Below are 24437 nucleotides of genomic sequence, written 5' to 3'. Positions count from 1 at the left end.
TGCATATGGATGTCCAGTTTTCCGAATACCAATTATTGAAGCTATCTTTTTTTCCACTACGTATCTTTGGCTCCCTTATCAAATATAAAATATGAGATAACAACTGTAAGTATATGATTTTAGTTCCAGGTCTCTAGTCTGTTCTATTGATTTTTGGGCCTATTTTTGTACCAATACCAAGCTATTGCTGTTATTTCAGCTCTGTAATAGAGCTTGAGATTTGGGATGTCATACTACTGGCATTGCTTTTTTCTTTTTTACCTTTTGCCTAGAATTGCTTTGGCTATTCGAGGTTTTTTTGTTGCTCCGTAAGAGTTTTTAGATTGTTTTCTCTATCTAGGTAAATAACATCATTGAGATTTTGATGGGGACTGAGTTAAATTTGTAGATCATTTTTGGCAATATGGACATTTTCACAACACTAATTCTACCTATCCATGAACATGGAAGGACTTTCCACTTCTTAATGTTGTCTATTTCTTTCTTCAATTTTTAAAAATAGTTTTTGCTATAAAGGTCAGAGATTTTCTCTTAACACTACACAGTGGTAAGAACAGAAATCAAGTGTCCTAATTCCTAATCATCCAGTAATGGTGACACCATGCACAAAAGTTGGCTTCATGTCACAAGACATTAAACTAGAACTAGTATCCATTATAGTATCTTATCTCTTAGCTCAAATGAATAGATGGAATTCTGTATGCACACATCCTCTATCATACTATGGAGCCTGTACTTTTCAAAAGAAAATATTTAACTGTACTCGCTAAATCTATTTTTAAAAAATTAGAAAAGTCAAGGCAGGCATTAATGGCTCACACCTGTAATCCTAGCTACTCAGGCAGCTGAGATCTGAAGATTGTCATTCAAAGTCAGCCTAAGCAGGAAAGTCTGTGAGACTTACTTCCAATTAGGCACCAAATATTTCAGTGGAGCTGTGGCTCAAGTGGTAGAACACCAGCCTTGAGCACAAAAGCTTAGGGGCAGCACCAAAGCCCTGAGTTCAAGTCCCAGGACCTGTGTGTGTGTGTGTGTGCGCGCACGCTCCTGTACAAACACATGTGCACACACATGAAAGGGTAAGCTCAAAGACAGAAGTTAAAAAAAAAGTATACTGCCTTTATTTTTCATGGTTTTTACTCCCCTCGCTTCTGAGTCTGTGAAAGCAGCAGCTCCTTCCTTTGCACAATGTCCCAGAAGCTCTTAGAGCTTGGTTTTTATCCCCAAAGCACAGGTGAACCAAATATTAGGCAGAGCCCAATATCAGTGCATCCAATCCACTACCTACAGAGTCATGTGATTAAGTGTTCCAATATATACTCCCTCATATGTTAAGTTTAAGGTAGGCTTCAGGTATCATGGACAAGCAGTATGAGCTGGGCTAAGGCTGAACCTATTGCTTTCCTGAAGAGCCAGAGGACAGCATGTAGATTATACCGGGGGAGGGGGGTGGGGGGGAGGGGGAAGCGGGGGGGGGGTGCATGGGAAATGAGACTCATGCAGAAATGCCATAGGTCCAAAAACAAAAAACAAAAAACAGCTATCTCAGCCATCTCTAATGTGCAGGGGTGCCCAAAAGAAGAGACTAGTGGAAACTGTACAATCCAGGAATGAAGAGACAAATTCTGGTGTCAGAATCCCCTACTTTTACCTTGGCTTGTGCACTGTTTTGATAATGACAGGCATCCTATAGAGTACGTGCGCTTTAAGAACCTCGCGACCCCTTGAGGCTTACAACATGATTATAATAGCCTCTTCAAACACACTGGTTTCTTTTGCAAAGTGAATTGCATCTTGTCATGTCTTTAATACACGCTATTAATGGCCTATCAAGTTCTCAGTCATGACAACTCTTCCCATGCCCCAAGTGTTTTCCCTACTTCTCCTTTATACCCTTTCTCCTCTACTTTTTAAAGGATTTTAGTTATTTTTATTAATATACCTTTTAACAACAGCACACATTCCCAAAGAATGTAAATGTGAATATTTAAAACTGCACTGAACAAGAATTCAGTATGAGTCCATTTTTCCCCAAAATCATAAGGAAAAATTACTTTGAAAATTTTGTAGCCCCTAAAAATTCTTGGAAGCATAACAGTACATATGAAAAAAATATTAATGCTAAAACTAAACCACCCTGAAGGAGAATGGTATCTTTCATCTAATTTTATATGAAGTAATTTCAAATGAAAGACAAAATTCTAGAAAATTATTTTAAAATTTTTCATTGTTTACAGTTTCTCATACTATATGTATGTATACACAAACATATAATCACTAAAAATGCTGAACTGAAGTCACACTGAACTGTTGCTAGCTTAATTGTGTGTGTATACACACACACAACATATAGGAGTATTTATTTGAAGTTTTTCATCACATAACTCTGGAACGCACAAAATCAACCATATCTTTCCATTCAGGAGCACTGGTCAAGCACTGAGTCACACTCCCAAGCCAGGGTTCACAGCCTCACAAATGACTGGAGAACCCCAACCCAGCAGTATGAACCAATGTGCCGTCAATGCTTTGGGTATGGGGTGGTAGAATCAACTTTATGAGTCCCAGAAATTGTGAGGAAAAACTTCAAATAAAAACAATTCTCATGGCTGGGGATTTAGCTCAGCGGAAGAGCTGCCTGCCTGGTGAGCGCAAGGTCCTCAGCTCTGGGGGGGGGGGGGGGGGGGGGGAAACAATTCTAGAATTTTCCATCTGCTAAGATGTCAATCACAATCTACGAAGATTCTAAGCACGTCACTAGTGCTCTATGAAAATAAAATTAGTGTCCTATAGCTAAAAAGAAGTTAAAAAAAACCAAAATAATGATCTATGGCAGAAATTATCTGTAATCTGCAAATCAAAAGACTTCCTTAGAGCAATTTATGCAAGTGTTCCGGTTCTGAATTATGAGTAGTTGCAGGAAATACTTTGGATTCACTCATGGTATCTTTTGGGTGGTTCTGTGTGGTACTTGGAGCATCTTTGGGGTACTGACTACTGTTATGCTCATATCTGTTTTCAGCCTAGTTCCTCCTCATTAATATTTCTTTTTGTTGTTATTTTGTTTCTCCAATTTCTACTTTAGGTTTTTCTATTTAGCTTCTGGCTAGAAAAATTGGCTTTTGTGTTTGTTTTCCCTTGTCTATGTTGATATCAGAGCCTTCATAACAATTCCCCCATACCCTGACAATCCAAGTGGTTTCTCTTGTGTCATCTCTAAGGTGGACAGTGTCTAATTCATTCACTTTTGCCTGTAGATATGTTCTATTAAAGAAACTGGCTTTCATACAGTCTGTTCCTTAGCAACTGTACCAATGTCGGCTTTCTCACCCTGCGACTCCTGTAAGGAGGTTTTGATCACTGGCTCATCAAGAGTTGTTCTTTAAGGTCTGTAGCTGGCTTCATATTGCTTGATGGAGACTTCTTTAATCTTTCTACATTCTTAAAAAATTTCTTTTGGTGGTTCATCGGATATTTTTTTTTTTTTTTTTTTTTTTTTGCCAGTCCTGGGGCTTGGACTCAGGGCCTGAGCACTGTCCCTGGCTTCTTTTTACTCAAGGCTAGCACTCTGCCACTTGAGCCACAGCGCCACTTCTGGCCGTTTTCTGTATATGTGGTGCTGGGGAATCGAACCCAGGGCCTCATGTATATGAGGCAGGCACTCTTGCCACTAGGCCATATCCCCAGCCCATCGGATATTTTTTTATAAAGCTCATCACTTATGGCTGAATGTTCTAGAAAGGATATATTATGCCCATAATGGTTTCTTCATGTAGCTGCTTCCTATTTTGTTGCAGCTGTTCTTGACAGATTTGAATTTTTCTTGAATAGACAAGATACCTTTCCTTGGTCCCTCCATTGTCTTTCTGACTAAGTTGTCTTTCATCTGGGCAGTTTTTGTTGTTTGCAGCATTTATTTTTGTCTCTCACATTTGGTGATTGTGTCTAACTTCTGGGACACTCTGGAAGGATGTCCTTGGAATCCACGTATTCACATAGATTGTTTGCTGACCTTAGTTGACAGCTAAGAGGGAGGCCTTGGATATTTACCTCCACAGGTTTAGTAAGGAAGATCTTGCAGTTTCTCCACTTGGGGATGAGTACGACTAATATTTCCAAGATCACAAATGGCCTTCAGCCTGCTGTTAGCAGGGACATTTAAATTTTAATTCTTGCCATTTAAATTCTGCTGGATTAACTCTGGTAGGCAGAAGTGTCCATTGCACTATTTTTGTTGTTGAATCATCATAAGGGGTTTAGCTTCTTTGGTTTTCACAGTACCCTTGGCAAAAGTCCAGTGGTTTGGCTCTGAGGATTTACAATGAGGCAAACATTTTTTTTTTTTTTAATGCCTATTGAGGGCCTCCCAAGCTTAATCTCTTGGGAGGAATTGGCCATAGCAGGTAGGAGCCCAGTGGGTTGGACAGCTACTTGTGGGAGGCTAACAGTTTGATCCATGATCTTGGTGCTGTTTATGGCCTCATCCAGTTCAGTGTCCTCTGCTCAATTAGTTGCAGCAGACTCGTTTTCAATGAATACAACCTCAGTTAACTGGGGGCTCTTAGTTTCCTATGGCAGCCTGGGGTCTAGTGGTTTTTCCCTTTGCTTCTTGGGAGGTTTGAGGCTTGTGTACAATATTGGGGGGAGAGTTAGCCTTAGACCACTTAAATTCCTTGGCTGCATCTCTAGCAGACAGATATTAAGGGCTGGATTTTCTGCTCTTTGGGATCAGGTCAAACCTTAACTTCCTCGAGATTTTAAGGACCTTCCTAATTTAACATCATCTCTTGATGAAGCAGCCTTTGTGGTGGTATTTCAAACAACTTTGCCCTCAACTCTTTGAGAGCTCACAGTTTCTTGTTTGTTTCTTGTTAATAGGATATTTAAAAGTGTAACACTTTGTATATTCAAGGTAACAGGCATTGAGGACATGCTGCATTGTTTTACCATAAACGGCCTGGAGCAGTTGAGTATTCTCTGCTGTCCATTTATACCTGGCAGCAGGAGGTTCAGTAGCTTTTGGGGGACTCAAGTCAAATTGCACAGTCTTGCGGACCTTTGAGAGAATCCTGCCACTGCCTGGTTTAGTCGCTCGGGCCAATGACCATTTCCTGGGATTCTTCCTTCTGCATGGGGCCACATAGGACTCAAGTGCTCAAGGCCCTGCAACAGCTGACTTCCTGAATGCCCTGCATATGGTTGATCTTCTGCTCTCTGCCCTTTGGGCCCCACTGCCTTCCCCCACCCCTTGGGAGCCCAGGGGCTGTTCTCAAATCCTCCTCTTTAGGTTGACCTCTAACTACAGAAACAGTTCAAAATTAGCAGCTTTCAAATCTTAGAATTGAGCTGTGGTGTCTGCTGTAGTTCTTGCTCTTGGATCCATTGAGAACTGCTTTTTCCTTTTGCTTGCTGGATAGTCCAAAATGACTGTCCAGATATCCAAACAAGAGAAGTAAACTTCATGAGTAGGCTTTCTCAAGCTCTTCTAGCCTGCTCTTCACCATCTGTGCATTGCTATCCCTGGTGATCTTCTGCAAGTGGAAAAGGTCTGCTGGAACATATGTAGCAAATACTTCTCAAATTCTATAGGCATGAAGTTCTTGAACATGAGTCCATTGAAGAAGAACATGGCCTGTAGTCCAAGCTGGCTGCACTCCCGTCTCAAGACATAGTTCTGGCTACTGCCATTCACAGATGCCATCTTTCTGACCTGTATGTCACAGCCAAAGTGTGATAAGTAAAAAATGTTGATGAAGAGGGACAAAGTGATGCAGGCAGACAGAGGAATCCAGTTGAACAGATGGGCCAGACAATTCAAGGCAAGGAAACAGATATACTCACCTCTTCATCAAGGATAGGAATAGGTTGATTCTTAATTTTGGCTGAGCTAGGACTTTGCAACAGGTCATTTAGCAAGTCACCTGGAAATTTAAAAGAAATTTTCCTATACCCAGTATTCAAATCTCTTTACAAACCTCTCTAAATAATTCTCCCACCAAAAAAACACAGTTGCCTCCTACAAACCATCAAAGTGTACATCATGACATAGTCATTCCTAGTGCTAGAGAGAAAATAGAGGCAGAATTTCCAGGCTCCTACTTGATGGGGCGAAATTAAGAAGTTCTTCTATCTCACATTTTCTTTCACTGGTCCTACAATCCTAAAAAATTCTGTCATCACTCTCTAGTGCCTTGAGGGAGGCTTCTTCTGATGCCATGACTCATTAGATTCTCTTTCTCTTCCACAAACAGAAGATGTGATGGCTGCTGAGGACCAGAAGTCCTCAAGACGACTTCCTGGCGGTCTGTGCCACAAAGCTCAGCACAAGCTGGCTACAGTGGGCTGCTCAGGGAAGCTAGCTCTTGGCTTCATAAGTGCTGCTCCTAGGTCATTGTCACAGCAGGCTCAGTGGGGGACTTTCCTATCTACCCAGGTCTTCCTCATTGGAGCCCCACTGGCCCCTCCCCAAAGAAACTCAAAAGCAGGGATTTGGAGGCCAGAGAAAAAACTAACTGCCAATGGGGCAACTGCAGGGCTCCTGAGGTTCAGAAGACAAGAAGCAACAGTGGTGGCCCAGGCCCAGAAGTGCAAAGAGCAAAAGCTGAAGGGGCCTTGGTGGTGTGGGTGGCCACAGGGCACTCTGCCAATGCTCCCACAACTACCTGCTCCAATCACTGTGCTGCTCAGCTGTCAATTCCCCTCCACTTCTTATTTATTTATAATATATTCTGTTTTACAAATACCAGTTCGTGAAGAAAATGTAGTAAATATCAGGAGATTCCACACTTAATATGAGACTGTGCAGATATTAAAACACTGGACTATCAGGCAGAAGACAATGAATTCTTATTGAATAAGAATCTGTTGATTGTATCACAGAAAACAGGAGGTCAAAGGACGAACTAATGCAACAATGACACTCACTTGACACTAGGTTGGATATCAACTTTACAGCTTGTGGGTAGGGGGGTAGGGAGGGGTAAGCAGGAGAAAATGAAGGATGGGGTAACGTTGTTTAAAAACAAATGTAATCATTACCTTACTCATGTAACTCTAACACGCGTGCTCATCACCTTTTCAATAAAGAGAAAATTAAATTTTAAAAAGTCTGTTGATTTTTAAGTCTCATCCCTTTAATATGCCTAATAAAGGGCTCAACAAGATACTCCCTTAGGGTCTTTTGCAATTAGAACCACCTTATATAATAGTCTTCATCTTCATCAATTTTCAAACTCAAATCCAAACTGATAGCTACACAGAATAATTTTTTTCCTTTAAAAATTTATTGTTAATATTAAGGCAATGTACAGTGGAGTTACCATTTCATAGGTCTTTTTGGATGTCACCCCTTCCTTTCTTCCCTACTTCCATCCCCACCCAATAGTGTCTACTGAGTACTACTGCTGCATTTGTTCACCTTACACAGAATAATTTTAACACAAAAAGATAACATTGTTTGTTCTTATAAAAGTACACATATTTTACATATATATTTTCATTAAAGTTATTGTTTAAATGAGAGCTCTAGCAGTATTTGGACTGTGTAGCATGAGGTCACATCGAAAATGAATTGGATTGGTGGCTATGTTCTGATTATCATGTGCCACTTGATACTGATATTGTATTTGCTTTTCTATGTCATACATATTTTAAAATGGCAGGGGATAATCCACAAACATAGCTCTTAGTTTTTTTTTTTAAATTGGCTGATAGGAGGCATAAAAGCTAAAATTAGACTTAGATGTTGCTATGAACTGAACTGTGTCTCTCCAAAGCTTGTATGTTTAAAGGTACCACCCAATATGATGGTATTTGGAGACGGGGCCTTTGGAAGGTAATTTTTTAGACAAGGGTATGAGGAATGGATCCTTATGATGAGATCACTGTTCTTATAAGAAAAATCAGGAAAGAACGCTCTATCTTGGTCAAATTGTCCTTCCTTCTCCTCTGTCTTCTGTGAGGGCATGGTAAGAAGAGGAAAAGCCAATAAATGAGTCCTTACCAGGAAATAAGCTGGCCAAAACTTTATCATATACTTGATCATATGTTTGTAGTGTCTATTGTATTTTGTTAGAATACTCACAGTTGACTAACATAGGTAACAACCATATTTATAGGATACTGCATAACAATCTGAAGCTAATGTTTGTCCAACAACGATGTGGCTTTGGTCATACGTACAAAATGTGAAACGTATTGATTCTACAATGAGTCAGCAAATACTGAATCAGTATCAGTCTCTTCTCTCTATCCCTGCCCCAAATCCTTGAACACTTACATTACTGGGTAATTAAAAGCCTGCAACAGAGGTTATCATTACAACTTCCAAGGGTAGGTCAAAAAGAAGATACAGCTTCCACTGGTTCTTTGGAACAATCACTCTTGGATTCTACACATCGTATTGTCAGGAAACCCCAACAGCCCATGTGAAAAGATTACATAGAGAAGTCTCCAAATAGGCATCCAGGAGACAGCCAGATGAAGTGCCAACCAGCAAACCAGCAGCAACATGTGAGTGATCATGGCTCTAGCATCCAGACACCGTGTCATTCCCAGCTTTGGCCTTCCCCTGGCTGATGCTCCAGATCCTCACGAAGCAGAGACAAGCCATTTTTGCTGTGCCCTTCCTGAATTCCTGACTTTACTGCCACAAAGTTTTGAGGTAGTCAGACAAATATAGTGAATAATAGTAAAACAAGAGGAGAAAATATACTTTATATCTTTATGTGTGTGTGTATGGGAATTCATTATACTGAGAAAATGCATCAGAAAAAAGGGCAAATTGTACAACAGGGAGAGGGAGTTATGTTATTACAGGTATGGAAGGGTCAAAATAGAAAAAACAGTGAATATTGAAGGCTTTTCATTGTTACATAGAAAGAAGTAAACTTTTTTTTAAGAAGTAAACTCTTAATTGCCTTGTTTGTAATATGATTATTTGACATTTTTCTCTCAAAACAAAATTCTTTGTTGATGCAGCCTACATTCTGCTGATCTGAAGACATTCTCCAAAGTACTTTAAGTATCCAGGTCTATTAAAAAGAAAGAGCTTCTCTGCTCCTGCCAAGTCCAAATGGAACTACAGTAGTAAAGCAAGAGGCAACAGCTTCTCGTGTTGCCACAGTTGCCTTCACGGTGATGTACCTCGCCTCATCAGATTATTTACTGATATTTGGGAGATGTGGTACTAAAGACAAAACCCTGGGCTTTGTGAATGCTATGCAAGTAGTCTACCACTTGAGTCTTTAAAGACAATTTGCTCTTCTCTCATTCTAAGAACAGAGATACTGACAGAATATTTTCCTATAAACATGAAATGTAAAGCAATTGAGTTTTTAAGTCTGTAATAGGTTAATTATCTAAATGCACTAATACATGGCCAGCCCACAGGAGCTACAACTATACCATGATGCTGAGATCTAAACTCCTTTAGATCTATGGTTCCAGAGGAGAGCAATCAGTAAAAGTTGAGGTGAACATGAAACAGCTGCTGGAGCTAGGCATAAGTGGCTCACATGTCTACTCAGGAGGCTGAAACCTGAAGATCATGGTTTGAAGCCAGCCAAGGCAGGAAAGTCTATGAGACTCTTCTTTCCAATTCACCAGCAAAAAGCCAGAAGTAGTACTGTGGCTCAAATGATCGAGCACCAGCTTTAAGCAAAAAACAAAAACAAAAACAAAAAAAACCCTAAAGGACAGTACCCAGGCCTTGAGTTCAAGCCCTCGTGCAAGCACAAATACACACTCAATATAACCTGCTGCTGGAATGACTGGTTGTTTAATTTTTTTTTTAAAAAAGCACTTGTTCCCATTGGGTGTCAGCTGCAGGCTTTCACTGATAATGCCAAGGAAATCAGGCCAGTATTTTACTTTTATCTTTTGTTCTAAAGGACATGAAAAGGAACCAAAAATACCAAAGAATCTGGTGATGGGGAAGCAGAGAGGGCATCTTCTAATCCACATGCATATATTCTTATAGTACATGATGTAAAATCAAATGCTATTAATACAGAAAACCTGTGTTTACAAGATTTGTTTTGTTACAAGACCAGATTTCTCAGCGCTGAACTTCTCTGGGGGAAACCAGGCAGATCCCCTGGTCAGTGAGAGTAGCAACAGTCATTCCATAAAAAGTAGAGATAAAAGTCATTGACAAGTTACAAAGCTGCTTTTCTTACAAGGCAAGGGGCATTTTTCGTTGTGAATAAACACCCTTTGTAGGTGCTTAGGTCACTGGGTGGGGGGGGGGGTACCTTTGAAATGGTTTCTGGGACCTAAGCCCCTTCCTCACTTTCTTTGCTCTTTGATGATGGGGTGACCAGTTCTGTTCAGCCTAAGGCTCTTCCTTCTGCCTTGATTCAGAGCCAAAACAGTGGGACCAACATCTATGGACCAAAATGTTCAAACTGTGAGCCAAATAATGTTTTTCACTTTTATAAGTTGATTTTCTCAGGTACTTGTTACAGTAACAGAAGATACCGTGTTACACAACTGCATCATGTACAAATTTAAACTTGATTTTCCATAAACAACACTTAGAAATACATGAGATGGTATTTATGTAACACAAACAACAAAAAAACAGTGCAGAAAGAAGAGGACTAAAGGAAAAAGAAACTGAAAGTATGTGTTACTAAGGAGGTAAGTCTTACCTTTTCTGTTGATATGAGCTGAGTCCAAGAGTTGTCTCAGTCTGTAAGACGAAGAAAACCTCAAATCAGATCTTTGTACTAGAGTTATAAGAATGCAGAATTTTTACCTTATACCACTTGGATTTTCAGATTTTATCAGATCCCAAAGTAACATGTAATTCAAGCATGAGAATTTAACAAATTTTAAACAAAGTGACTGATGACTTGCCAAGAAACATGAATCCTGTCTATGAGGATGATTCCCTTTACAACCATTTAGTGTGAGGCTCTATATCACTGTTCAGCGCTTACCAGCTGTGTACAAACAAGATCCTTGTGGCCTAATAGCTTCTGCAATGTGGGATGTGAGAGTATTTGTAATTTTGATCAAAATGTTTCAGTAACATAAATGGTATGCACATGTATCTATAGATAAAACAAATATGGTAAAATGTTAATAGTTGTGTCTAAGTGATAAATGTATACTCACTGAAATTTGCTTTTGTACTACAAATTTAACTTTGATATATTATTATGAAAATTATATTCATTCCACCAAAGAATGGGTCAAACTATTTGAAAATCACATAACTGATAAGAGGTAAGTATTTAGAATACATAAAGAACACATATAATTCAAGTAAGGGGAAAAAAACAGACAGTGAAGTTTGCAAAGGGCTTGATTAGGTATTTGTCTAAAGGATATACACATACAAATAGCCAGTAGAGACATGGAAAAATGCTTAGCATCAATAATCATTAGAGAAATGCAAATCAAAGTCATAATAATACCACTTCAAACCCACTAGAATGGCTACTAATTATAAAAATGTAAGTGTTATCCAGGTGCCATAGCTCAGGCCATTTTCAGACATACAAAACTATCAGTACAGGCAGAGAGGCCACAGGAAGACAAAGAGAAATGTGAGTAGCATTATGTGTCTGTCCTATCACAAGCAAATTATTTTTCAGCCTTATGCAGCCAGACATTCCCCACCACTGATAGAAGACACAGAACTCTCATACATTTATGTTGGTGGGAACATGAAATAAAAAACCATTTTAGGAATAAAAACTTGCCAATTTCTTACAAAGTTAAACATGCACCTTTTATATAAACCAATTTCTCCACTCTTAAATCCTTGCTCAAGACAAACAAAAGCATATACTCATACAAAGACTTGTATACAAATGTTCATCGAAGCTTCGTATAGCTCAATAACAGAATAACCCAAATTTCTATCAGCTGGTAAACAGATACATGGATTGTGGTATATCCATACAATATAACTAATAAATCCATATATGAACAAAAACAGAGCAAATACCAAAAAGGATAAAGGCTAGCAAATGATTGCGACATTAATAACTTACGGTGAAAAAACCTGATAAATACATTTTAAATTCAACAGTGAAAAGGAAAAGACAAAAAAGGGAAAGCCGTATTATGATTAAATGTAAGCAAAAAACAAAGATAATTCACTCAGAAAATTAAATGGCCAATAATCACATGAAAAAGACAGTTACTTCATTAGACAATAACAAAAACCTGCCTTGCTCTCTCTTTCTACTTCCCCCGCCATCTCCTCAGACAATCCGCATCCTGACCGCGCCCTATGTATGCTCTGGCCCAGGCAGAGCTAACCCCTACCCATCTCTCTCTCTGTAACCACTGAGTGATCTAATTTACTTTTAGATATTTTAAGGTTTTTCCTGTGCTGAAGATCATTTGCTAGGGAAGCACTCTCAGCTAGCTTAAGTTGTTAATTCCTAACAACTCTATCTACTTCAGGTTTTATCTCCATTCACCATCAGTCTTCTGACCTGGATGCCTAGTAGACATGACAATGAAAAATGAACTTGAGCAGAAAATCTTGGTGTTCCTCTCCTTCAACCTGGTAGCCACACAAACTTTCTAAGTAAATAGTACCACTTTTCAAAAATGGGCAAACAAACAAACAAAAAAGTTAAGAAATCCCAGGATAACCATGTGATTTCACCACTGATTCCTCTGAACTACATAAACTCACATGAGAGATAGGGTTTACCAAGAGTACTCATGGCCCTAGATAATTCCTGGGCCATATGTTTTGGATCTTTTATCCCACACAAATCCTACACTATTGCAAGAAAAACATAACTAAATCTGATAAGCTTGAACTTAGTAATTCCCAACTTACTGCAAATTGTCTTTCCACTATGTCTATTCAGAAGAGACAGACTCCTCCACCCCCAATTCAGACTCCATTCATCTGCAGCACAAGAACTCTTATTAGCTCCACTCAGCAGTAAGCTGCAGATTCCAGATCAATTCAAAGCAACCTGTCAAAAAGCATTCCAACTACAAATAGGAATTACCTGAAAAGAAAACAGACTATTCTTCCAACTGAGTAGACCTGATTCTGCAAAAATACTTATGCACTCATATATTAAGTGCATTTATGAACACAACACAAATAATAATTCTATCCCAGTAACTCAATGGTTCTCAACTTAGGGCAATTTTGTCCACCAGGAGGTATTTAACAATATCTAGAGGTTTAAAAAGAAAAGAAACCTGATGCTGGGTATTCAACCTAGATTCTTGTATATGCTAGGCAAATAACTCTACTGCTGAGCTAGAAGTATTTTTGGTTGTTACAAGCGAGAGGGCCTACTACTTAGCATCAAGTGATGCTGATAAACACTCCACAATGCACATGACAATCTTCCCTCTACCTCAAACAATAAAATCTGGTTCAATACGTAAATATTGCCAATTGTGAAAAACAGGGTATAAGCTAGACTTTCTAAAGAAATAACAATAATTTATATTTTCATTTGAAATAGCAATTGGCACTGCCCTTCCTTTTTTAAGACACTGAAAACAGCAGGATTATATTTAGAGGTAAGAAAACTAGGCCTCTGAATGTTCAAATTAGCAATCTAGAATCAAATGGTAGCAGTCAGACTTGAAATCTGGTGATCTGATCTACATACATACATACATACATGCATACATACATACATACATAGTATGATTAGATAGCTAATATTGACTTCTTTTAAGTTTATATGAGCTAGAGTTGGCCAGATTATTCCTAATAACTTTAAATGTGGTCACAACTATATACACTATTATTGCTAGACATGAGGTATTTTTAGAAAAAAAATCAACTGAAGGTAATTTATTATTAGAAAACTGAGTTAAGACTCCGTTGTGAGCAAGGCACTAAATGCTTTAAAGTAAGACGGGGCCTGTCCCATCTTAGAGCTTCTTAATAGCAGGACATGTGGTACTAGGGAGCCACACTGGGTGGCATATGAATGGTATTTATGTACAGCTGTAAGTAAATATGCTTCAAAAGAGGAATCGAATTGGTGATCACACTGCTTCTTTATTTTTTATCAGTATCAGTTAATTGTACAAGGGCATTTCATTTTAACAGGTCTATTTACATAAACAATGCTTTTTTATCATAATCACACTGGACTCTGCTTCTTTATTCCTTTCCTAAGTAAAATTATGCACCTCCTCCAGAATTGGGGTATGAGTAAAGAGTAAACTTTGCTTTTCATTACTTCAAGTTGTGAGTTTGGTTCTTATCAATTTAACGTACTTCATAAGGTTCTCTGCAAATAATCTCATATTGGAAGTAGATAAGATCATATGCACAAAGGTATTAGGCCTTTATGTTCTTCTCATAAGAATATCTTCTTTTGGTCTCACTATGTATGAATGCCAAGAGACCCGTATAATTTATCATGTCTCAGTGTTTTGTTTTTGTTTTTAACCATCCTGTGTGTAGATTTGCAGGCACATTCTAGCTACCACAAATGAAACGTATGTTTCTTTAGGTTACTTCCCTCAATATAATTTTTTCCAAGTCTTTCTACTTCCTTACAAATAGTACCATATCATTCTTTCTGATGGATGAGTAGTATTCCATTGTGTCTATATACTTCATCCACTGAGGGGCATCTGGGCTGATTCCATTTCTTGGCTATGCTAAATAATGCTGCAATGAGCATGGCTGTGCTCCAAGAAATGGAGACAAGAGGTTTTTTCTTTGTTGCTGTTTTTGTTTTCTGTCTCTGTCACTTGAGACACACCCCCAGCCCAATTAATGAAAAGCTGGTTAATAGGGATAGTCTCAAACTTTTCTGCCAGGCTGGCTTCCAGCTTCCAGATCTCAGCCTCCTAAGTAACTAGGATTATAGGCATATGCTGTAATCCTTGGCTCTGTTTTGAAACTTTAAAAACTGTAAAGTGTTCTTTGTTTCTAGCCTCTTTTTTTTTTTTTTTTTTTGCCAGTCCTGGGCCTTGGACTCAGGGCCTGAGCACTGTCCCTGGCTTCTTCCCGCTCAAGGCTAGCACTCTGCCACGTGAGCCACAGCGCCACTTCTGGCCGTTTTTTTCTGTATACGTGGTGCTGGGGAATCGAACCTAGGGCCTCGTGTATCCGAGGCAGGCACTCTTGCCACTAGGCTATATCCCCAGCCCCTCTAGCCTCTTTTTTTAATTTTTTTATTTGTGATGAAGTCTTATAGTGAGTGGCCTAGAACTCACCAAGTAGCCAGGCTGGTCTCAAATTGCCTGCTTCCACTCTAAATATACCAGAAAAAAACATGAACTGCTTAAGAAATAGTCAAATCTATTGGTAAATTATGCTAAAAAAAAGAATACCATTATATCAAAAAGACCCAAACTGTTGTTCCTGGAAACATTCTTTAATATTGAAATAAAAAACTGATTCACTGAAATAAAGCTCTTCACATACAGCTATTTTGGAGGTACGTAATACACTCTTAAGCAGCACTTCAACATTAGATATTAAGCAGTTTTAATCAGGTTTTATCATGTGGCAAGGTAAACCAACACTTGCTCAGATTAAAACTTACTTTTGCCATAGAATTCTGCACTCTCAACTGAGCCCTACCCCAAGTATTTCCAACGATCCAATGAATATAAGCAAAACATACCCCAATGCACATGCTCTTCCACAGCCAAGTCCCTCTGGATGGGACTGGTAAAACTTCAGCAAAAATGTGAGTCATACTCCAGAATTCTCAAAATAGACTGGGTGGATTACCAATTTATAATCTAGTGACCTTGTTCTTAAAGGACAAAGACACTCCCTCAATCAATAAAGAACAAACCATACTTAAGGAATTTTTAGCCAGGCACCAGAGGCTCACACCTGTAATCCCAGCTACTCAAGAGGCTGAGATCAGAGGATTGTGGTTCAAAGCCAGCTTGGGCAGGAAAGACTATAAGACTTTTATCTCCAATTAATCACAGAAAACGCCTGATATAGTAGTGCTTTGTAGAGTGCCAGCCTTGAGTAAAAAGTAGCCTCGGGGACAGCACCAAGGCCAGAGTTCAAGCTCCAAGACTGGCAAAACAAATTTTTTTTTAAAAAAAAAGGAAGAAAATTTCCAAAATATCAGTTTTGATTTATCTTCCCTCAAGATCCTGAAATTGCAGGATAAAGAGAGTAAAATATTCATTCTATTAAGTTCTCCACATCTCACCTTGGAACAGATTAGAGAACTAGAAAAAAGGAGACTAGGTCATTTTCTAGTAGAAAGGCTATAAAAATACTGAGTTCACTATGTCACATTCAGTTTTCATTTGGTTAAAACATAAATGCCCTGTAGAAACTTTCTGCACATAGCATGTAACCACTCACTGCCTGCTATGTTTCTGAACATCTCTTATAAAAGGTATGAATGATAAAATTATTTTAAAATTTACAAGTGGTTTCACCCAGAAGACAAACTAGTCTCATTCTAGAGAAAAGGAGTTTTAAAACCCATAACTTTTCTCCCCACTATCTGGCTTAGAATGTAAAATCTAAACTTAAAACTATGCTAAAATGCAAACAGAAATCTCATTCTAGGTCCTTACCAGTAACTATTTTCTATATTGTCTTGCTCTGATTTTTTTTTTGCCTTTATTATAAGCTGTAGGAAATCTCTTTTGAATCATCAGTTGTTTATTTGGTTACAAATGAGTAAACAATATACTACAGACAATAACAAAAGAAACAAATATACTTGGAGTGAGTACAACAAAGATTCTAGTGCCAAATCCCATTCCGGAAAGTCATGAAATCTTGGGCACTTCCTTAACCTAAACCTGATTTCCCTCAGATACAAAAGGAATAAAATACTGTCATTAAATATGATGTTGCCAGACAGCATAGCATTTACAAGACACCGTCATCACTGATAATGAATAATGCTAGCCATACGATATCATAAATGTTCCAAAGAAAGGAGGAAACACCTACCAATAAAAATCAGAGGCTGAACCCAATATTATGGCACATGGCTATAATTGCAACATTTGGGAGGCTGAGACAGGAGGTTTGTGAGTTAAGCCAGCCTGGCTATATATGTACGTGATGTGTCTGTGTGTGTGTTCATATAAAACACCATGTTTCAATCCCCACTCTACCCTATCCTCCAAAAACCAGTGTTAGTGAAGATGGCTTTCATTGTCTATTTCAGGTATGAAAGTCTTGTAATTTTTAACTAAGAAGACTGAAATAAGTTTCATGCTGTTATCTAAACTACGTCTGATAAAATAATATTAGATCATACTTGTTAATTTTATGCATAATATATTTAAGGATGGAGCATAGGATTACAAGTGCCAAGAATACATAAATGAAATCTATAAAACTTACTATACTCTCTAGAGAAGTTCTCTTCCAGATAGACATTTTGAGGCCCAACATGTGAATTTAGTCTTTTGTTCACTGGATTCCTACTTGACTTCATCTCTACGCCTTCAGAACCACAGGCACTTTCACCTCTAGACTGATATCTACTTACTTATAAGGGCTTTGATACATTTGCTTTATAAAGAAATCTTTAATCTGAAAAGGTAATTCATCTAACTAATGAGGTTTGTATATCACTAATGACTCTAAACAAAGTTTATAGAATGTATTTTAGAAAAACCACTACTTTAAAATAAAATATAGTCAGACATTATTCAAGGTTTAACACTGAAATATCAACTTTAAAAGAAAAGTACCTGTAGTAGACCTCCATCATCAAATCGCAGGACTTCTATTATGCTCTCCGATTGAATGAATGCTGTGAAGCAAAGAAAACAGATGATCACTGACAGAAACACGTTTGATTTTAGTAGAACATTTTACTTTAAAGTTAATGCCACTTTATATTTTAGCTAGGTATAGTGGTGTATTCCTATAATCTTAGCACTCAGAAGGCTGAGGCAGGAAAAATCAAGAATTCAAGGCCAACCCAGACTACATGGCGACCTGGTTTCAAATAATCACCTGCTCCTTCTCGTTTTCTCCCTCTCCTTCTCTTCTCCTCTCACTTCCTTTCTCTTTTGAGAAAATGAAATACACACAAACATATTCTCTTTCTCTCTTGAGAAAGAGAAATATACACAAGTACATTGCTTGTTGGATGTAGCTTACTGGGAGAGCACATGTTTTTAGCATGTGTGAAGTGAAGTTTGGGTGCAATCTCTAATACCAAAAGCAAATCACATACTGCTTCCTTAATGGTGATGGTTAAAGAGGAAAATATGACCACTATAGAATATAGGCAGCTTTGAAAAGTATTAAATAAAACATTTAAATTATATAATGTATTAATTTGATATAACAAAGTAGTCTCAATAACCTGACTAATACCTATTCTTGCTGTATTATTACAAAGCATAAAATAGTCATATTCAACTATATGTAGTCATTTATTTCACTGATGGATTATTTGAAAAGATCATAAAGGCATGGAAAATCACTAGGGAACTATGTTCCACCAAACAATATCAGCTAAAACTCTGTATCATCTATTTTGTGGTAATGCTATGGCCAGAGGGCAATAGCTTAATGGGACCTCTAGGAAAGTGGGAAGGAAAATGGAAAAAAAATAAAAGAAGTTACTGTTTCAAGCAACAGAACCATGAAGACAACATAGGTAAGGCTAGAGACATGAGCCAATGGTAAAACACCTACCTAACAAGCAAAAGACACTGAATTTAAACCCAGTACTCTTCCGCAACCCTGCACCCTGCAAATAAATAAATAAACCAAAAAAAACAAAGCAAGAAAACTTCACAAATAAAAGTAAAAGCTATGACAGTTGAGCAATGCAATCTGACTTGAACCTATGCCCACATACAAATCTACAGGCAATTCTCTAATTATTGATTCATATTCTATTACAAAGGTATGAATCAATCTTACTAAAGCAGGAAAGGGAGACTGCTGAAATGTGTGAAAACTTAAAAGACCAAAGAAACTGTATATATGTGCTGTATTTTAGAATGAACAACCAAATAAATATATAGATGGTGGATGTGGGAACCAGGTCTCTCACAGAACCATGGTTTTTAGAGAAGCAAAAAGAGGCCAGAATGATTCATGTCATAATGGATCCAATTCAGTGATACCAGTATGAACTGAAGCTTGGCAACATTATACATATGTGTATATGAATAGGTTAGTTCACACCCATACATTTCCTTGCTGTATCACCTAAAAGCAGTGACACTCCATGAGCACATGTACCACCCAGATCTTGGGTTCTAAGACCATACTTCAGTGAAAGGAACTGGTCAAGTGGCTGATTCTAAAACTAGAGAAGAGAATACATAGAATGAGACCGAGGCATCTTGTAGTGCCAGAAAGAAAGTAGAATCCAAAAATCTGTAAGAATATGCAAAGTAGGAGTCAACAGAAAGAAGGTCCAAATGACTAAAACTACAACAATTTGAACAACAAAATGGAGTAGTATTGGATTATAACCTGAAGTATATACTAAACACTCATGAGCCCATAGTGACATAAGAAAATTACTAATTAAATTGGAGAAAAGAAGTAAGTATCCGCCTAGAGAACTTCTCAATAATTTATGTATGAAATCGGCTATCAAGAAAGTAACTTGCCAGGTGCTGGTGGCTCATGCCTGTAATCCTAGCTATTCGGGAGGCTGAAATCTGAGAATCGAAGTTCAAAGCCTGCCCAAACAGCAAAGTCCATGAAACTCTTATCTCTAACCAACCACCAGAAAACCAGAAGTGGTACTGTGGCTCAAAGTGTAGAGCACTAGCCTTGAACAGAAAAGCTCAAGGACAGCACCCACACCTAAGTTCAAGTCCCACAACTAACGACAACAAAAACTCTCCACAAAGTAACTCAATTCCTTAAATGTAGGATACAATCTGACTTTCGCACAAAGAATACAGTATGGGATGAAAGAAGATAGTGATAATCAGGCAAATGTTAACTCAATCAGAAGATCAAGGTTAACTCTGAAGAGTCATGCTGACAGTATGTACCTTTCATATGATGTAACAAAAATGTTGAAGTACTCCCTCATCCTCCCCCAAATGTAGAATCCCAGCTGAGGAAAACAACAAACATATTCCAATTAAGGGACATTCTGCTAAATTCCTTACTATTACTCTTAAAACTATAGGTCATCAGAAATGGAGACAGTCTCAGAAGCCATCATAGACAAAAAGATGCCAACAGAGACATAGTTATAAATGTGGTATCTTATATGTACAGAATCCTAGCACAGAAAGAGCATTAAGTTCAAAGTAAAGAAATTTGAAGTATGAAATTCTGATATTAACATATATCTTGGTCCATTAATTTAAAAAAACTGCACACAATACTAAAGGAAGAGATTAATAGGGAAAAAGTGGGTGAGGGGGTCAACAAAAACTCTATCTTTGCAATTTTTCAAAAATAAATCTCAAATTGTTCTAACAAAGTTTATTTTGAAAAATAGCAAACAAAACGTCATTTGCCCTTAAATGGCATTTAACTGTCTTTTTTTTTTTTAATCTTTAAATAAGTTGGGTGCTGGTGGCTCAGGCCTGTAATCCTAGCTACTCAGGAGGCTGAGATCTGAGATCAGAGGATCGTGGTTCAAAGCCAGCCCAGGGAAGCAAAGTCTGTGAGACTCTTATTGAAGATAAACTACTCAGAAGAAGCTGGAACTGGCACTGTGGCTCAAGTGGTAGACACTAGCCTTAAGAAAAGGAGTCTTGGGGACAGGGTTCAGGCCCTGAGTTTAAGCCCCAGGACTGGCACCAAGAAAATCCACAACTCCTCCCACCCCCACCTCTAAGTAGTTGAACAAAAGAGTTGCCATTTAACAAAGCAGTTCTATGAGTCTTTTAGCTTACTTTCTGATCCTATGTATCTAGCTTTTCTTTCAAGTGAAGAAAGAGAGTAGCACTCAGAAGTCTGAGTTTTGAGACAGCCTGGGCTACACACTGAGACCCTGCCCCAACACAACACAAAAATAAGGAAGCATGAAGAGAGTAGGAAATCTGCAAGCCAGATGACTTAGTCTAGATAGTATACTCTTTATTGTACTGACCATCTAGTACTTACATTCTGATTTTTTTAAAAAGGAAACTCCTATTATCTATCTATGCCTTACATTTCTTTTCCACCCAAGTCAAACTATTCCACTTCTGCTCTCCTCTGCCATTTCCTATCACATAGAGGACATCCAATGAACACTGAAGGTATACATGAAGTTTCACTTTTTATTCCTCTGGTGTAAGATTAGCATTTGTTCTCATTGATGCAAATGACCTTTTCTAGTTATGTTATTCCTAGCCCTACCTGATAATGGAATTTCAAAACTTGGATTAGAATGAATGGGTCCAAAATTATTGAATATATATACATATACACATACATAATGTTTAAGACTGTCTAAAGAGATAAGCCCTTTAGAATATTCAACTCTGCTCACCTCACCCATTTCATCCTTCTTCCTTCCTACCGTCTTTTAATAAAATGAAATGTAAGAAGAGTTCAAAAACTCTTTTAGCATCTACAGAAGACAAAGTAATCAGCGTAACAGCTAACAAGTAGCAACTGAACAGCACTCACAAAACAGTGACAAAAAGCCCTAGAAGCTTTCTATCTAGTTAAAACAGGAAAACAAGAACTAGAAGCAGAGTGATTGAATAAGTTTATTATAAGTGTATTAGGGTTTCTTTCGCCCAAATCTGTTTTATTTGTATTCTTGATGATGCCATTCTGACCCAGGTAAGATGGAATCTCAGTGTTGTTTTGATTTGCATTTCCTTTATGGCCAGAGATGTTGACCATTTCTTCATGCGTATATCAATCATTTTTATTTAATTGAATGTTTAGGTTCCAAGACTAGCAACATGTCAAGGTTGTGGCTCTCATTTCTCTTACTAAACCAGAAGTTTTAGGCACTATTATTAAGCCTGAGAAAGAAACAAATGACATATACATTTAAAAAGAAATAAAACTGTCCCTATTTGCAGACTTGCTAACTGCCAATGTAAAAATTTTTTTTAAATGGAAGGGTAAGAAAAATTTAACAAGTTACAAAATATATTACAAAACCTGAAAATTGAATCCTATTTCTACACATTAACATTGAAGATGTCACTAAGGAAATGATGTGATCTATCTAAATAAAATTTGCATTAAAAACACTAATTACTATACAAATAGCTAATGTTAACTCCTGGCAATTGTTCTACCTGCTCACTAGTTCACATTAAAAATGTTCTTGGAAGAGTAGTTCCAAATGGGGTAATATTTATTAGATTTATGAAATATAAGTTCAGGATCTACATGCCAATATCAAAGTTAATTTGATCATTAAAAATGATTCTTGTAGCAAGAACAGAAGATAATGCCTTGAAAAAATAGCATAGAAAGAGGGAAAAACAAGAGTAACAAACTACTGCCAATAAAAATGGCAGTATCAAGAACCTTTGAACATCTTCCCTCCATAAAAAAGAACAAGAAAATTGATTGTGCCTGAATAAACTTTCTATGAATTTTGGAAATTATCCAAAATCTTATAGCAATTCATGAGTGTTAATTCATTTTTAAAAATCTGAGTCTTTTTTTTCTTTTTTTTTTGCCAGTCCTGGGCCTTGGACTCAGGGCCTGAGCACTGTCCCTGGCTTCTTTTTGCTCAAGGCTAGCACTCTACTACTTGAGCCACAGCGCCACTTCTGGCCGTTTTCTATATATGTGGTGCTGTGGAATTGAACCCAGGGCTTCATGAATACGAGGCGAGCACTTTACCACTAGGCCATATCCCCAGCCCAAAAATCTGAGTCTTTATAAAAACAGTGAGATTTATCTTTTCACATTCTATTCTCTCTAGCTCTGTAGCAGCTTTACAACCAAGAACCACCACAGTGAAAACTAGCCTTAAAGTCACCAAAGGAGGCAGGGCAGTTTGGCACTCCCTCAAAAGCTTCATTTACAGAGAACTATTTGATATGTATGGCAATTCTCTGTGAGATTCCACCTGGAAAGCTGTCTTTAACAGACCAGAGCCTTCCCACTGGGGAAAGCCTTGACCCTCAGAACTTAAAAAGTAAAAAACTGCTGGAGCCATGGCTCAAGTACATAGGAGTGCCTGCCTAACAAGCATGAGTCCCAAATTCAAACTCAAATCTACCTCTCCTAAAAAAGTTGACCTTGAAAGTCAAAACTTAAAAACTTGGATATGGCTTATCGTAGTGGATAACACAACTAGCTCAAACAATCCAACACTCAAAAGTTTAAAAGAAAAAGTTGGGAATAAGACATCCATCTAGGCCTCAAAAACCTCTCACATCTTTCCGGCTATCCACAATGCCATGCTCATGAAAGCCAACACCACAGAAAGCCCTAGGCTCTCACCTAAGGTTATACTGAACAGCAGAAGCAAGCTGAGTGCTGAAGGTGTACCCCAACATGTGTGCATGCTCGTACAATCAAAGCCTCTTGGCAAAGGAGTTGCCAGCTCTGGTTTTGATGGAAACCTCTTTTTAATTATTAGGTGACCATGAAGCTAACCAAGCAGGGACTGCAGTGGTTGTGTACTGCCAATGACAGACTTCAGAAAATTCGGAGAAGTCACTAAACAAAACAGGCCCTGGGAAAAGAAATAATCTGATGCCTAGAGCTGCCACGTTATATATTAATTACCCAGTTTTTGGCAAAAAAAAAACAAACAAACAAAAAACATGAGAGCCATGCAAAGAAACAAAGAAAGTAAAGAGGGAAAGAAGTGTTCAAAAGAAATTATCTTGAGGAAGCCCAGATGACAAGCTTAGTAGACAATTAAAATCAGCAATATTCAATATATTCAAAGAACTAAAGGAAACCATATCTAAAGAATGCAAAGTGGGGCTGGGAACATGGCCTAGTGGCAAGAGTGCTTGCATGGTATCCATGAAACCCTGGGTTCGATTCCCCAGCACCACATATATAGAAAACGGCCAGAAGTGGCGCTGTGGCTCAAGTGGTAGAGTGCCAGCCTTGAGCAAAAAGAAGCCAGGGACAGTGCTCAGGCCCTGAGTCCAAGGCCCAGGACTGGCAAAAAAAAAAAAAAGAATGCAAAGTATAGCAAGGATGTCTTACCAGATAGACAGTATTAATAAAGAGATAGTAATTATTAAAATAATCAAAATAGAAAAGTACAATACCTGAAATGGAAATCCTCAGTTCCCAATGAAAACAAAGAAAAAAAGTAAAGAAACAAAGTTTCTGGATGAGAGTGCTCATTTTTTGATGTGAATTTTTATTCTTTCTAAGTATTTTAAAGTATTTCAAGCTTTCAAGAATTTTGTCTTAAATACTATGTAGACTGGGGAAGGAAATGAACGAAAGGGATGGAGTCCAAGATAAGGAAATAATAAGAAATAATCAGAACTACTTTCTCACTATGTTTTGCTCCAATAATTCTTTACACCCTTTAAGACAGACATCATTTTCTTTTTAAGGCCCAGCTGCTCACTTGCTAGATTTTGTTGTATAAAATGTT

General features: G+C 37.9%; 1 protein-coding gene across 3 annotated transcripts in view; it reads right to left on the bottom strand.

The window, feature by feature from the left end:
• Tmem131 (transmembrane protein 131) overlaps window positions 1-24437 on the bottom strand; it is a 160583-nt gene that overhangs the window by 105626 nt on the left and 30520 nt on the right. For all 3 annotated transcript variants that reach the window (XM_048352290.1, XM_048352289.1, XM_048352288.1), the window contains exons 2-3: window positions 17659-17720; window positions 10653-10693 (exon numbers count right to left, since the gene is read on the bottom strand). In XM_048352290.1, the coding sequence (XP_048208247.1) occupies window positions 10653-10693; window positions 17659-17720 (103 nt within the window). The remainder of the gene's footprint in view (window positions 1-10652; window positions 10694-17658; window positions 17721-24437) is intronic.

This window comes from Perognathus longimembris, chromosome 8 (assembly GCF_023159225.1).
Source record: "Perognathus longimembris pacificus isolate PPM17 chromosome 8, ASM2315922v1, whole genome shotgun sequence".
In the NCBI taxonomy this organism is placed as follows: domain Eukaryota; kingdom Metazoa; phylum Chordata; class Mammalia; order Rodentia; family Heteromyidae; genus Perognathus; species Perognathus longimembris.
This window is presented reverse-complemented; position numbering and strand designations above follow the sequence as displayed.